This window comes from Octopus sinensis, linkage group LG20, assembly GCF_006345805.1.
Source record: "Octopus sinensis linkage group LG20, ASM634580v1, whole genome shotgun sequence".
NCBI classification, from domain to species: domain Eukaryota; kingdom Metazoa; phylum Mollusca; class Cephalopoda; order Octopoda; family Octopodidae; genus Octopus; species Octopus sinensis.
The window spans coordinates 26,226,540-26,241,952 of NC_043016.1; the positions used below are offsets into that span (position 1 = coordinate 26,226,540).

Sequence of the window (15,413 nt, forward strand, 5' to 3'; positions counted from 1 at the left end):
GTACTTTCCAAGTTGTTGAAGATGATGATGAACAGTTGTATGGTTTGAACTACGCTTTATTGCCAATTCTTCAACTGATAATGCAAGATTTTCTTCAAGTAATGCCTCAAGGAGCTTATCATCAAACTCAACTGGACATCCTGTTTGATCTTCATCTTCAAGGCTGAAATCTCCACTTCTGAATTTTGCAAGCCATCTTCTGCAAGTTCTTTCATTCAAGCATTCTTTCCCATAAACTGAGTGTATGTTTCGAGTCGCTTTGGCTGCAGGGTTTCCTTTTTTGTACTCATTAAGCATTATGCGCCTTAAGTGCTCTTTGGATACTTCCATGTTAGAAAGGGTTTTAATCAAAGAAATTTTAATTCTATTATTCTGTAAAATAATATTTAATTAGTTTAAATGTACACAAATGCATAAAAATAATTTTAAATTCCTTTAGACATACTAAAATATTATTAAATTTCATTCATGAAAAATAGCTCTGCAATTCTGAGCTATTTTTCATTATTTTTTCTAAAAATACTCTAGTAAACACGGTTATAAAGCGAGCATACAGATGTAAGCATTGGCAAAAACACACATTTAGTGCATATAAGTAGTCTCTATCATTATATATAATTTAAACTTTAATTTCCTTTATATTTAACATTCACTATTAATATCCCTACTCTTTCTGTTAGCTACTTATGACGTTATATCATATAACGTTTTTTTAAACAATATTAATAGCATTCTGTCAAATCCATCATATTAATAGCATTCTGTCAAATCCATCATTTTTTGCTAAAATATCTTATTGACGAGTTTCGTTTTTTTCACTTTCCTGAAGAGAAGATTGCATTGTTTATACCATTTATTCTTTTGAATAGTATCAGTGGAATTTTCGAAACATGCGGCGAAAGTAAAAATATTTTGTTTACACCTGCGTTAAACTCCATTTATTTATTCATATATTATTCAAAATATTCCACGTAAACACGAAGTTTCTACCTTTATAAACAAGGAGTTACAACATCTTTACTTGTGAGATTTTTGCTACCCTGGTAACTATTTATTTATTTTTTCTGTGTTAATTGCTAACAAGGTAAAAATACACTCATCTATATATATATATATATATATATATAGCATTATTAAATCTCAGAATGAGATGTAAACAGTAATCGCTCGATAATGTAAAGTATAGAAGCCATCTTAATATGGCTAACCACATAGGGGAGGGGGTGTTACTGTAGCTTTATAGCCCCAGGAGATTGTCGTCTCCAGCTGGCACTGAAATGGTGTCTAAAGCCAGCTGGAGATGACGATCTCCTGGGGCTATAAAGCTACAGTAACACCCCCTCCCCTATGTGGTTAGCCATATTAAGATGGCTTCTATACTTTACATTATATATATATATATATAAATATATATAGTAAATCCCCCACCCCCCAAAAAATATTATATATATATATATATATATATATAGTAAATCCCCCACCCCCCAAAAAAACGAAGAACAAACACAAAGAAAGAACAACAACACGAGGACGTGGTACATGCAAAGTATTAGAAGACGCTCAGGGAAGGAAAGAAATATATATATATATATATATATATATTTGATATAATAATATAATACAATATAATATAATATAATATAATAAAAATACAGAAAAATAGACACAATCACATCTTTAATTGTAGAATTTACCATAAATAAGTTGATGCAACAGAGATGATCACCAGTGTTGTATGGTAAATTCTGAAATTAAAGATGTGATTTTCTCTATCTGTATTTTTGTTGTCTGACACTCTGAATTTCTCGAAATTCTTCTAAATGATATTTGGATCTACTTGTCAGACAAAAGAAATTACCTTGGATGTTTATTCTACTTGCATTGATTGGTGTCCGATTGTTTGACATAGTTGACCAGATTCATTTAAAACTGAGTGCTTTATTGATATCTGCCAGGATTTTTAAATCCCATTTTTATTCTTATTATCTAAATATATGTGCGTAGTCTGATTAATAAGTATCTAGACCAGTGTTTCCCAACCTTTTTTCCCGGCGCCCCACTTTTTCATAGCAAAAGTTTTTACGCCCCACCTTTTCCCATGTCCACTCACATTTACAAGTACATGTGGGCCTACTTACAATTGAAAAAAAATCAAAAATTAAAAAATTGTATTCAAAATACAAAAAAATAGTTTGAGAATTGAAACAACAGGCACTGAAAGTGCATAACACCCAATAAATCGATAAAATTATTACGATTTCTCATGTTTTTAAAAAATGTCAATTATAAAGAATAAAGAAACACGTTTTTTCAGTTCAATTATTTGACGGTCAGCTCGACTAATTTAGTGAGAACCCTGTGCCTGATGCATACAGCACAAGTTTTTAATTTGAGGAGACAACTTTGTTAATTTCAGTCGTAAATCGCCATGTTTTGTAATCTCAAGCCGGTTTCTCTTGGCTTCGAGCAAATTATCAACTGCACTAAAACCACATTCGACCAAATAAGACGAAGGGAAAGGAATCAGTAGCTCTCTCGCTGATGTAGAAATTTTAGGATATTTTCTTTCAACCTCGTCATATAGCCACATCTTTGTACCTTTCAATTTAAACAAAGTCTTCACTGATTCATCATGTTGTAATTCTGATAACTCTTCTTGGTATTGGATTGTAGCATCAGAAACGTTAATCAGAAGCGGTTGAGTTAACCAAGAAGGAAAATTCATTGCCTTTAAATCGCAAAATCTGTCATTGAAATCCTTATCAAGATATTTAAATGATCAATAATTACAATGCCAGCATCATTCGTTATTTCACATTTACTCAACCAGTAAAGTTCACTGAAATTTCTTTTGGAAAATTTCTTTTTCCATAATTCGAGAGCTGTAATAAATCCAAAAATCTTTGCTTTTGCATCAATAAGTGTCATGTTTGCACCTTGAAGTTGTTTATTCAAGTTTCCAAGTTTCTCAAATATGTCTGTCAAATAACTGACAAATGCTTTTCCATCCATTGTTGACAGCAATTTCATTTCACATTTATCACTAAGAAAGTCGTTAATCTGATCAAATAATTCCATGAACCTCTTTAAGCAGTTTCCACTTGATAGCCATCTTACTTCTGTATGAAGCAATAATCGAACATGTTCGGCACTTTGATTTATACAAAACTGCTTAAAAAGACGTTCAGATTTAGAATTTCTTTTAATGCTGTTGACACACTTGATCACACTTTGAAGAATCTTGTTAAGAACAGGGGACAATTTCTTGGCAACCAAGTTTTCTCGGTGTATTACACAATGGACAGTCAACATGTTTGGATTTTCATCCTTCATCATTTTTAAGCATCCCGTATTCTTGCCCATCATGGCAGGTGCACCGTCTGCCGCACATGCCAGTAAGTTTTCCTTTGGTATTTTGTTTGCATCCAAATAATGTTTGATTTTGATGTAAATATCATTTGCAGTTGTGGTGGTTTCAAACGATTCGCAGAACAGCATCTCTTCCTGAAACTCCTCGTGGTCAATATACCTCACATAAGTCAATAACAGAGCCTCACTGTCCCGGATTGTGGATTCGTCCATTTGTAATGAAAACTTACGCAATTTTAATTTCTCAATGAGCTGGCTTTCAACATCTTGCCCCATTTCATCTATTCTGTTCGAGACAGTGTTATTACTGAGTGGCATAGTCCTGATATCTCCATCATCTTTTTGTAATACAGTTTTTAAGAATATTGAGATAGCAGGTTTAATCAGTTGCTCTCCAATAGTGTGATTCTTTCCATGTTTTGCTATAAGCAAGGAGATTTCGTAGCTGGCTTCAAGGGCACGAGTATGAGGCGCTTGTTTTGCATGAAATAGTGAAGTGAGTTTTGTTCGGTTTTTAAATTTTTCTTTCAATGATTTGAAGTATTCCAAATCTAAATTAGAATTATTAGGATGTCTTACCTTTAAGTGCGCTTCCAGCCTACCTGCCTTCATTGACTCATTGCTCATCGTCTGATTACATAATAAGCAAAACGGTTTACGCTCATCATGCTCATCAGGAATGAATCCAAACTTCAAAAACTCCACTGCGTATTGACGAGTCTTCTTCTTGTTTGGTTTGCTCATTTTCAATAGGGCTAACAAAAGACTAATTGAGGCAAACTAATTGAGGCAATTGATTGGCTTATCTGAATAGTAAGTTTATTGCTCAGTGTGGGATCTTCTTTGTCTCGCTGGGGTGCGAGAGTTTCCGATGTGGAGGCTTCAAAGGAAAGACGGAATCTAAGGCTGTGCCCGCGATGACCGCTCGTCATGTACAAATATTTTCACAGCCCACGTCTATGCCCCGCGCCCCACCTGAATTTTCTCAGGCCCCACCAGTGGGGCGTACGCCCCACCTTGGGAATCACTGATCTAGACTGTTGCCATAGTAATGAAGCTAAAGCATGCAGAGTGAAGCTGCTTGGCTTGAACCCTGTTGAGCATGTGCACTAAGTTTTAATGTCCTAGTTTGCTTCAGTTGTTCACAGCAGTGCTTGGAAGGAAGGTGTGTAGCGTATGATCATTGCATTGACCATGACAGAGAAAGTTGAGCAGAGAATCTGCGTCAAATTTTGCCAAAAAGCTTGGCGATACCTGCTCAGAGGCCTATGCAAATATTTCAAAATGTTTACATCATTCTCGACATAAGCAAAGAGAGAAACCCATGTGTCTTCTTAATCAGCCGAAAGCAGTTTTGACACAAACTTGGTAGATACATGTCTCATACCCAAATATTCAGTGATAGTGGACTGAACTGAACCATAACTAATCTGCACATTCTCATCAGAGAATGGATAGAGATTCGACGATTTCCTCTCACAGCTGCACGCACATCAGCAATGTTTTTCTCAGTCCTGCTGGTTGCAGGTCTCCTAGAACGTTTGTTAATATAGACATTTTTCAGCCAGCTTAGAAACGTCTGAAACACTCGTACACTTGTGTGCGACTCACACACTCCTTTCTATACACTCTCAGAAACTTTGTGAAGGACTCTGAGCAGGTATCACCAAGACAACTTCCTCTGCCATGGTCAATGAAACAATCATGCACTACACACCTTCCTACCAAGCACTGCTGTAAACAGTAGAAATGAGTAGAATGTTAAAACTTAGTGCTCATGCACAGCAGAGTTCAAGGTCAATCTTTGCCAAGAGGTTTCCCTCTGCGTGCTTTAGTTTCCTTACTATTGCAACAGTACGGATACTTATTGATCAGACCGCGTATATATCTTCATATATAATAAAACGCTTAGTGTGATCCTGTCAGTTACGCTGAAGACAAAGAATAGTAAAACAACAGGCAAAGAGGGAATGGGTGATAGGGAGAGATGTTAATGCAGATGACAGCTTTTAAAGGTCTTGCTTCAAAGATGCTAAGGAAAGAAGAGTAAAACAACAAACGGAGTGGCAGTGAGTGACAGTCAGAGGTGGTAGACTGTAGTGAACTCTCAATTCACGAGAATGAAAATGAAATCAAATTTTTATCGTAAATCATATTTATTAATTTCCCACATACGCACACACGCAAATAGGCATATATATATTATATTCAATAAAGTGATTTCATTGATCTAGAAAATGTTAAGAGCATATGCACACACATTCATGCATGGACATATAGGCACAGGCATAGATGTACATACATTGGTAGGTTGACTCTAAAGCCCTTTGATTCTAATCCATGCTTCCACGCCTGAAACTTTTCCTCTAGTTCTGGTAGTAACTCAGCTATTATAGCAAGGTTATCAGCATGCAGGAGCTCCCAGGTGTATCTTGTCTTGAATTCCTGGTATTGCCTGGGGAACTATGATAAATAAGAGGGGGCTAAGGACTGATCCTTGGTGGACCCCTACCCATACTCAGAATTCTTCACTATACTCCTTGCCAACCCTCACCTTATTGACAGCATCCCTGTACAGCATCCCTGTACAGCATCCCTGTACAGCATCCTTGCACAGCTTTCACTAACCATTCATCTATCCCTAATCTCCTCATTGACCACAAGATAAGGGATCAGGGGACCCTGTCAAAGGCTTTCTCCATGTCAATGAAAGGTTTATCTTTGGCTAGGTATTTCTCCTGCAGCTGTCTTACCAGAAATATAGCATCAGTGGTGCTTTTCCCTGGCATGAATCCAGACCACATCACATCTAGATTGACTCTCTCCCTAATTAGTTGGTTTATGACCCTCTCCGTGACCTTCATTACTTGATCCAACAATTGATACCTCTGTAATTATTTGTATCTAATGCATCACCTTTACCTTTATAGCAGTTGACTATAGTGCTGCTACACCAGTCATTGGGTGTGACTCCTTTTTGTACCACCTGGTTGACTACAGGTAACTAGGCTATAGCCAACACCGTCAGATATTTTGAGCATCTCTGCAGTGAATCTTGATGGGCTGGGACCTTTCCCTGTCTTCATACCCTTAATTGCTTTATCTACCAAGGTACTGTCAATTTGGATAGCTGGTCCCTCTGTTGGGTCGGCATTTGGCAGACTCTCTTTCTCCCATTCATTCTCTCTATTTAGCAACCTTTCATAGTGGCATCTCCAAACCTCTCTCTTTGCAGCCTCATTTAATGCAAGCAAACTATCATCCATGTGGACACATTTCTCTCCTACAACATCACGATTCTCTCTCACACACTGTCTTACAACACAAAATACCTCAAGTCTTGGAGCTCATGGCACAGAACATTGGCAAATTTTTTCTTATCTGCTTCCCATCTGGCTAAATAAACCTGTCTCCTAGCTTCCCTTCTGGCAGTCTGATAAAATTCCCTGCTACCACCATTCTTCCAGTCCTCCCAAACATGTTTCATTCCCCTAATGGCCTGTCAGTAACATTGTTCCACCACCACATTATCTTGGGTCAAGAGAGGTTGTCCCATAGAAACCTCCAGTTGTCTTCCACATCATGTGATGCTATGTCCCCCTCTATTTCGTCAAAAGCTTTGAGTAATATATATATATATATATATATATATATATATATATATATATATCAGTTGAATAAAGCTAAAACATGGTCTGGTTTTCACATCTTTTATTATGGTATTTTAACATTAAAAAAATATATTTTGTAATGTTCATAAAAACGGTTTATTAAAATGTTCAAACCTGTTCTGAACAGAAATAACAACAATAATATAACAACCAGTTAATGATGTGGATTGAAAAATATCTTTAACATATGAATATAAACAAATTACAGAAGATTTTCACCAACTGAAATAAAAACAATTGAAACCAAATAAAAACAATTGAAACCAAATAAAAACAATTGAAACACATAAAACCATTACATTTAAACAGCAAACTAATTGGTTAAAATAAAGGCAGGATCTATGCCAGTAGTATCGGTACACCTGAAAAACCATAATGTATAAGTTGCATGCGGATTGGCCAAAACCAATTCCAAATATTCAGCTTGTTGGAGCATTCTAAGAGGCACTACAGTTGTCAAGAACTCAACAGTCAGTTAAGAACATTTTGAAATCTGATGATTACTATGAACGTATGAAAGTGCTAACTGAGCTTTATGAACATTGAAAAATATATTTTTTTAATGCTAAAATACCATAATAAAAAACATGAAAACCAGACCATGTTTAAATTTTGTTCAACTGATATATTATTCTATACACAGGCGCAGGAGTGGCTGTGTGGTAAGTAGCTTGCTAACCAACCACATGGTTCCGGGTTCAGTCCCACTGCGTGGCATCTTGGGCAAGTGTCTTCTGCTATAGCCCCGGGCCGACCAATGCCTTGTGAGTGGATTTGGTAGACGGAAACTGAAAGAAGCCCGTCGTATATATGTATATATATATATAAGTGTGTGTGTATATGTTTGTGTGTTTGTCCCCCTAGCATTGCTTGACAACCGATGCTGGTGTGTGTTTACGTCCCCGTTACTTAGCGGTTCGGCAAAAGAGACCGATAGAATAAGTACTGGGCTTACAAAAAGAATAAGTCCCGGGGTCGAGTTGCTCGACTAAAAGGCGGTGCTCCAGCATGGCCGTAGTCAAATGACTGAAACATTCATACAAATTTGTAAAAAATACACACACACACACACACACACACACATATAAATATATATACTTATATATATATATATATACATACTTGACTACCTGTGACCTGTTGGATCACTGGGAAAGTCTGAGTTTCTCAGCAACGGAGTTTTGTTTCATGGATTTTGTTTCTTTTCCATGTTATTTCACATGTTTTTAACAAATGTGACATCAAAATCACGCATAAACATCTCCTTTCCCCCCAAAAGTAAAGGTTTGGCTGCTACTTCTTGCATGCCCTGCTACTAAATAACAAGTATTTCAGGTCCTTTATCGCAAATAGCTGTTACATGGTAGCAGGGCGTGCTAGAAATAGCAGCCAAATCTTTGGAGGTAAGATACATTGAATGCAGTTGAAAAAAACCTTTGGAAAAAAATTATTTTTACTGAGGTTACAAACAGGTCTTTTACGAAATATTTACCATATTTTTAAAGTCATTTTCACTCCACAATATTTTTTTAAATATGCCAAAAAAAAATATCTTTGTAATGGTATTCACTTGAAAACAATTAAAAAAAACAATTAAAGAAAGCTAAAATATAAATACTTACAGTACAACCAACTTACACTTTTGAAATCACATTCACTTTTAATTATTCCTAAATGATTAAAATATTGTGTTTAACAAAAGTGAAAATAGAAACATTTACTGTAAAAAACAAATTGTATTTTTTATTGTAAAAGTTACTGTGTCTAATCAAAAGGTAATTTCTTCTCTTTCAAGATGAAGTTATATTCAGAATATTTTTCCATTATGCACTGTTTTGAGTATTTATACCCCCAAACCCTAAATATCTCAATAACTACTGGTCTGAATTATGTGAAACTTGATTTATTCTCTTCATATTAACATTTCAGGGCCAATTTAATTCATAGTATTTTCCCATTATGTGCCAGTTTGGTTGTGTAACATTGCAAGCAAGTAAGCAAGATTGAACCTCCCTTTATTAGTATATGGATATATGACGGACTTTTTTCAGTTTCCATCTACCAAATCCACACATGGCCCAAGGCTACACTTTGTTTGTGGTGGTGTACAAATGTAAATATATACATATACATGAGTGTGTGTGTGTGTGTGTGTGTGTGTGTGTGTGTGTATATGTAAATATGCATGTATGTATATATATGTCTGCTTATAAGTTTTTATATGTACATACGTGTGTGTATGATATATATATATATATATATATATATATATATATGTATGTATGTATATATATACACAAGCATACATTATGTGGGTGATATTTTTAACCAAGATGTTGCAATCATATCTCATTCTTCAAGTGCTTCAATTCTGTGTATGTACATATATTTACTAGATAGCTGACATTTATTAATAATTTTCCTCATTGTGTTGATGTGCCATTTTCTATCATTAATAAAACTGTCTGCATTTTTGCTGACATGGGTATGCTAGTGTATGTGTGTGTATTATATATAGGTATAACAGATCCTCTTCCAGATCTTCCTTACAACAGGGATACTTCTCAGAAAGTTAAAAGAAGGCATAATATGTCCTGTACCTAAGGAGGTAGCAGAGTAGATGCTCAAAATTATAGTCCTGTATCTCTAACTTCCCATGTCAGCAAAGTCATGGAATTCATTGTCAGGAGGAAATTGATTGTGTTCCTCAAAGATAATGACTTGCTCCCTGACATTCAGCATGGTTTCCACTCAGGATGAAGCTGCCTTACACAGCTTTTGCAGCATTAAGACAGGGTTTTGAAACAACTAAGGAATCACTTAAAAGTGGATGTGATAAATCTCTCCTTTGCAAAAGCCTTTGATAAGGTTGATCACAGGATGATATGTCTCAAGCTACAGAGACTCCGCATAGTTGGAAGACTGAGAAAGTGGTTACAAATGTGGTTTGTTTATTTTTAGTAAGTGTACTTTGTAATGTATTTTTTGTGTTACACAGATGCATGGCACAGTGGTTAGACTATCAGGCTCACAGTCATGAATTAGTGAGTTCGATTCCCAGAATCTGTGTGTTGTGTTCTTGAGCAAGATACTTTATTTCATGTTGCTCCACTTCATTCAGCTGATGGAGACAGTAATAGAGAGTGGAGTAACTCGAGGAACTGTCTTGAAGCAACTGCTGTTTATGGTGGCTTCTCAATGAATATGCCATCAGTTATGTTGACAACCACACTTACTAGCTATGCAGATGACACAAAAATAGCATAAGCAATGAAGGAATCTTCCAAAGATAAACTTCTACAGAACAACCTAGATTCCGAATATAAATGGGCCGAAGAAAACAACATGCAAGTAAATCCCAAGCCCTCTGCTATCAGATAGCTACTTCTCACGTACCGCAACAATACTTTGGGACTGAATCCATCCAAGCTACATGGTTGCAAAGCAAGCCTTCCAACCACAAAGCCATGCCTGCAACTATGGTTTATATTCGAACCATATAACTACATTTTGAAATATGTAAATTTTTGTTCTGAATATATATTTGGCCATATGTGGTTTTATATTTGTAAGGAAAGGATGGCAGTGGTGGTGGGCAGCAGCAGCAATGGTGGAGGTGGAGCGGGGTCAGAGAATGTGGTAATAATTTTATGTAAATACTATATATATGGTTAATGTAGAAACTGGGTGTTATTGAATCTCTGCAAGCTGCTGTAATTATTTTCTGTTTTTACAACCATCATATATATATATATATATATATATATATATTTGTGTAAAACCAACAGATGGCATCTCCAGTAAATTAAAGCACCTTTGTTCAAATTTCCCATTTCCCAATATACACACATACACATATATACTTTTATATATTCATAAGACAGGCAAGTTAATATTTCCCCATGACATATCATGTTTCCATGAGAAACTGGAAATGAATGACGGTCACTTATTTTATAACTATGAATAGATGTCAACACAATGCTAAACACACACACAAACACATACATACAAGTTTCTTTCTGTTTCCATCTACTAAGTTGATAAGTCTTTGGTCAGCCAGGTGTTGTAGTAGTAGAAGATTCTTGAAGTGCTACACAGTGAAACTGAACCCAAAACTACATGATTGAGAAGCAAACTCCTTAACGAGACTGCCAGTCTTGCACTCACACAATTCAGTCACAAATTATGGTCCCTCCTGTCATAGATGACAGACAAGGGTTCGGTAATCTCTTGCTGAACCCCTACACAGATGGCTAATATTTACTACTACTTAAACATAGATGTTCTGTTAGAACAAACTTTGCTGCAGTAGATACCATGGGAGAAACTCACGTGTATGTGTAGGAGTGGCTGTGTGGTAAGTAGCTTGCTTACAAACCATATGGTTCCTGGTTCAGTCCCACTGCATGGCACCTTGGGCAAGTGTCTTCTACTATAGCCTCGGGCCGACTAAGGCCTTGTGAGTGGATTTGGTAGACGGAAACTGAAAGAAACCCGTCGTATATATGTATATGTATGTGTGTGTGTGTATATGTTTGTGTGTCTGTGTTTGTCTCCCCAACATCGATTAACAACCGATGCTGGTGTGTTTACGTCTCCGTAACTTAGTGGTTCAGCAAAAGAGACCGATAGAATAAGTACTACGCTTACAAAGAATAAGTCCTGGGGTCGATTTGCTCAACTAAAGGTGGTGCTCCAGCATGGCCACAGTCAAATGACTGAAACAAATAAAAGAGTAGAGAGTAGAGTATATACCATGAGAGAGTTTCCCTTGTGGTATCTACGTCAATAAAGTTTGTTCTAACAAAGCATCCGTGTTTAAGTGGGAGTAAACATTACCTCTTAGTATTAACATTGTCTCTGTCACTAACATATATTTCCTGCACAGATGACTTGTTTGTAGTGATCAAATTTATGTGTTGCACATTAGCTCTCTCACTCCATCAAACCAACACTGTCTGTGCAGGTGCAGAGAATGCCACAAGCCAGATGCCAAAGTGATTACAGAGCAATATGAAATGAAATATGTGGAAATCAGCAACATGAAATGAAATGTGTGGAAATCAGAACCACACTCTTGTAAACATGAGAGCAATACTCAAACCAAGGCAATGTTCCCTCACTATAAAGGGTAATGGGTAAAACCCCACTTTGGTCATCAATGAAGATTACATCTAGAAAGTTCCCCTTCGAGGCAAAAGTCTGAGCAAGGTTGTTTATGGAAGACCAGAGGTCGTCCATGCATGCCTGTCTCTCTTCTCCACACCACTGATGTTATCTGAGAGAAATGCAAAGTCCGATACAGCTTGGTACCAATGACGTCACAACTCATTTCTACAGCTGAATGAAGTGGAGCAACATGAAATAAAGTGTCCTGCTCAAGAACACAACACACAGATTCTGGGAATCGAACTCACTAATTCATGACTGTGAGCCTGATAGTCTAACCACTGCGCCATGCATCTGTGTAACACAAAAAATACATTACAAAGTACACTTACTAAAAATAAACAAACCACATTTGATGACATTTTGTTAGAGAATATTCTAAAGCAAATTGGGCAAATCTACTTTCATTCAATTCTGAAAATACCAGAATCTGAAATGAAAGACTCCCCAGATATTTACAAATAAAACTGAATAGCCCAGGGCTTGTATTGGAGTACTTGGGTTATACATACCTCTAAACACATGTTCTTGTAGCTATTTTTAAGCACGGTGTTATCATAAGAAGATTTTTGCAAGTATAATGAGTAAAATCCATCTGTCCACACATTATGTTCTGGAGCAACAGACCAGTTATTAGTCTGAAACAGGAATAAAAGCATTGTAGTGAAAGATAAAAATGAAAGGGGATAATAATGTTGATTGGATGATAAGATAAGCCATGTTGCAGACTTGTCTAGGTTATGATAAATAATAATAATAATAATAATAATAATGACAATGATGATGATGATGATGATGATAATCAAAAAGTGCAACCTGTCACCAAGCTCTCCCCACTCATGAGTTCCTCACAAAAAACAACATGGTATTACTTCCACATCTGCCCCCATTTGCCAGATTTAGCCCCTGCAGACTTCCAGCTCCTTCCTAAGAGGAAAATGTAGCTCAAAGGTTGCAATTAAAGAGCAAATCACAGAAGGTCTGCAACTCTTTTATAGAAAACAACTTCCAGGCTGGATTCCAAAAGTGACAGGAATGCTGGGACTGACATATTGCTGTGCAAGGTGACTATTTGGAAGGAGATGATGTTAAAACTTAGGTAAATAAGTTATTTTTTATTAAACATAACTACTCTGGAACTTTTTTGATGCCAGCTCATACATACATATACACATTATATTTGAATAATCAAACAGTCAATTAATGACATTTTGAATATATCTAAGGGGATTATATTTCTAGGACGGCTTCAGTAAGAATTCATTTGTTTTGGCAATATAATTTTTTCCTTCCACTTCTATGGTGGAGGTGAGGTTTACCTCATAGAATTACTAATTCATTATATTGACATTGCTGGCACTCCGTCAGTTACGATGACGAGTGTTCCAGTTGATCCGATCAATGGAACAGCCTGCTCATGAAATTAACGTGCAAGAGGCTGAGCACTCCACAGACATGTGTACCCTTAACGTAGTTCTCGGGGAGATTCAGCATGACACAGAGTGTGACACGGCTGGCCCTTTGAAATACAGGTACAACAGAAACAGGAAGAAAGAGTAAGAGAGAGTTGTGCTGAAAGAGTACAGCAGGGTTCACATCCACTCCCTGCTGGAGCCTCATGGAGCTTTAGGTGTTTTCGCTCAATAAACACACACAACGCCCAGTCTGAGAATCAAAACCGCGATCCTAAGACCGCGAGTCCACTGCCCTAACCACTGGGCCATTGACATTACCAGCTTGAAAAACAGCAAAAATAGGCTTAATCTCACATGGATTTTGTGGGATTTTTATTAATAACAGATATATACATCATCATCCATGCATATGTTCAGTACACTGCTGGACAAATGCCTCAGTATGTTCTTCCCACCAACCATAGCCTGATGTTTTCCTCATCCATGTTTGGGGTTGAAGAACTTAACAAAGTCTTCATTCCAACTTCTGCATGGTCTTGCCCTCCTTTTTTCTGAACATGGTGTTAACTCTGTCAATTTCCTATTCCATCTATTATTCTTTCTTCTAAACGCATGTCTCACATAAGACCATTTCAGAGTTTTTATTTACCAGATGATATCCATGACACCTGTTGCTATTGCGCATAAATCAGAAACATAGAATGTCAATAAAAGTGCTGAAAATAAATTAAGAGGAACACAAAGAGTCATGGAAAGAAGAATGCTGAAGATTAACAAAATGGATAAGCGGAGAAACAACAGAAAAAGAATGGCAACATACATTACATACATACATACATTCCTCCCTCCATCCATCCATCCATACGTTCATACATACATACATACATTCATACATCCACCCATCCATACATACATACATACATACATACATACATACATGTGTATATGTACACATACATGTGTGCATAGATAAACATCCTGAGAGTTCATATTCTTATCTCTTTATTGCCCACAGGGGGCTAAACATAGAGGGAACAAACAAGGACAAAGGGATTAAGTTGATTACATCAACCCCAGTGCATAACTGGTACTTGATTTATCGACCCCGAAAGGATGAAAGGCAAAGATGATCTCAGCAGAATTTGAACTCAGAACATAATGGCAGACAAAATACCGCTAACCATTTCGCCTGGCGTGCTAACGTTTCTGCCAGCTTGCAGGTAGGTGATACAAAAAGGGACAACAAAACATCCAGATAGACGATACAAAGAAAACAAGGACGGGTCATTTGAAGCTCCCCCTCTTCAGTCAAGCACCAGATCATCTTCGCAATTTCGGCTGATTATTCTTGAGATTGCTCCAATCTGGCCAGCCCCAAGGAAAAACTAAGCTAAGAGCATTAGATTCCTTGGAAGAAAGCAGCAAATGTATACAAAAACAAGGACGGAAAAAAAACGGACAATGTTACACAAATATAAATACAATAAAAAATACAATAAAAATAATAACAGGACATAACAACAGATGTCTTTCGACTAAGGACGAATTGAATTATGCTGGCGCATGTATATATGTATGTATGTAAGTATGCATGAGTGTGGGTATGTATGTGTTTGTGAGCATGTATGTATGTGTCTTTGTGTTTGCCTCTATGCTATTTGATGATCAGTGTTAGATTGTTTACATAGCCCATCATTTAACAGTTGGGCTAAAGAGACCAATAGAATAAGCGCCAGATTTAGAAAGAATAAATACTGGGTTGATTTACTTGACTAAATCCTCCAAG

The 15,413-nt window shown here is 36.7% G+C and overlaps 3 protein-coding genes across 7 annotated transcripts in view; all 3 read right to left on the reverse strand.

Moving 5' to 3' along the window:
* The window catches only part of LOC115222628, a 102,637-nt gene that overhangs the window by 12,763 nt on the left and 74,461 nt on the right, over positions 1-15,413 (reverse strand). For all 5 annotated transcript variants that reach the window (XM_029792936.2, XM_029792934.2, XM_036511493.1 and 2 more), the window contains one exon: positions 12,725-12,850. The gene's annotated coding sequence lies outside the window, so the exon portion shown is untranslated. The remainder of the gene's footprint in view (positions 1-12,724; positions 12,851-15,413) is intronic.
* LOC115222497 (protein FAM200A-like) lies at positions 2,345-2,725 on the reverse strand. Its single transcript, XM_029792726.1, has one exon. The coding sequence runs from the start codon at positions 2,723-2,725 to the stop codon at positions 2,345-2,347; it is 381 nt and encodes a 126-aa protein (XP_029648586.1).
* On the reverse strand, positions 2,731-4,198 carry LOC115222498 (SCAN domain-containing protein 3-like). Its single transcript, XM_029792727.2, has 2 exons — positions 4,132-4,198; positions 2,731-4,073 (listed from the first exon to the last, which is right to left on the reverse strand). The coding sequence occupies exon 2, from the start codon at positions 3,994-3,996 to the stop codon at positions 2,731-2,733; it is 1,266 nt and encodes a 421-aa protein (XP_029648587.2). The 5' UTR covers positions 3,997-4,073; positions 4,132-4,198.

What these genes read in the sequence shown, in the direction of transcription:
- LOC115222497 (XM_029792726.1), bottom strand. Translation starts at nt 2,725, where the DNA reads ATGAATTTTCCTTCTTGGTTAACTCAACCGCTTCTGATTAACGTTTCT.
- LOC115222498 (XM_029792727.2), bottom strand. Translation starts at nt 3,996, where the DNA reads ATGAGCAATGAGTCAATGAAGGCAGGTAGGCTGGAAGCGCACTTAAAG.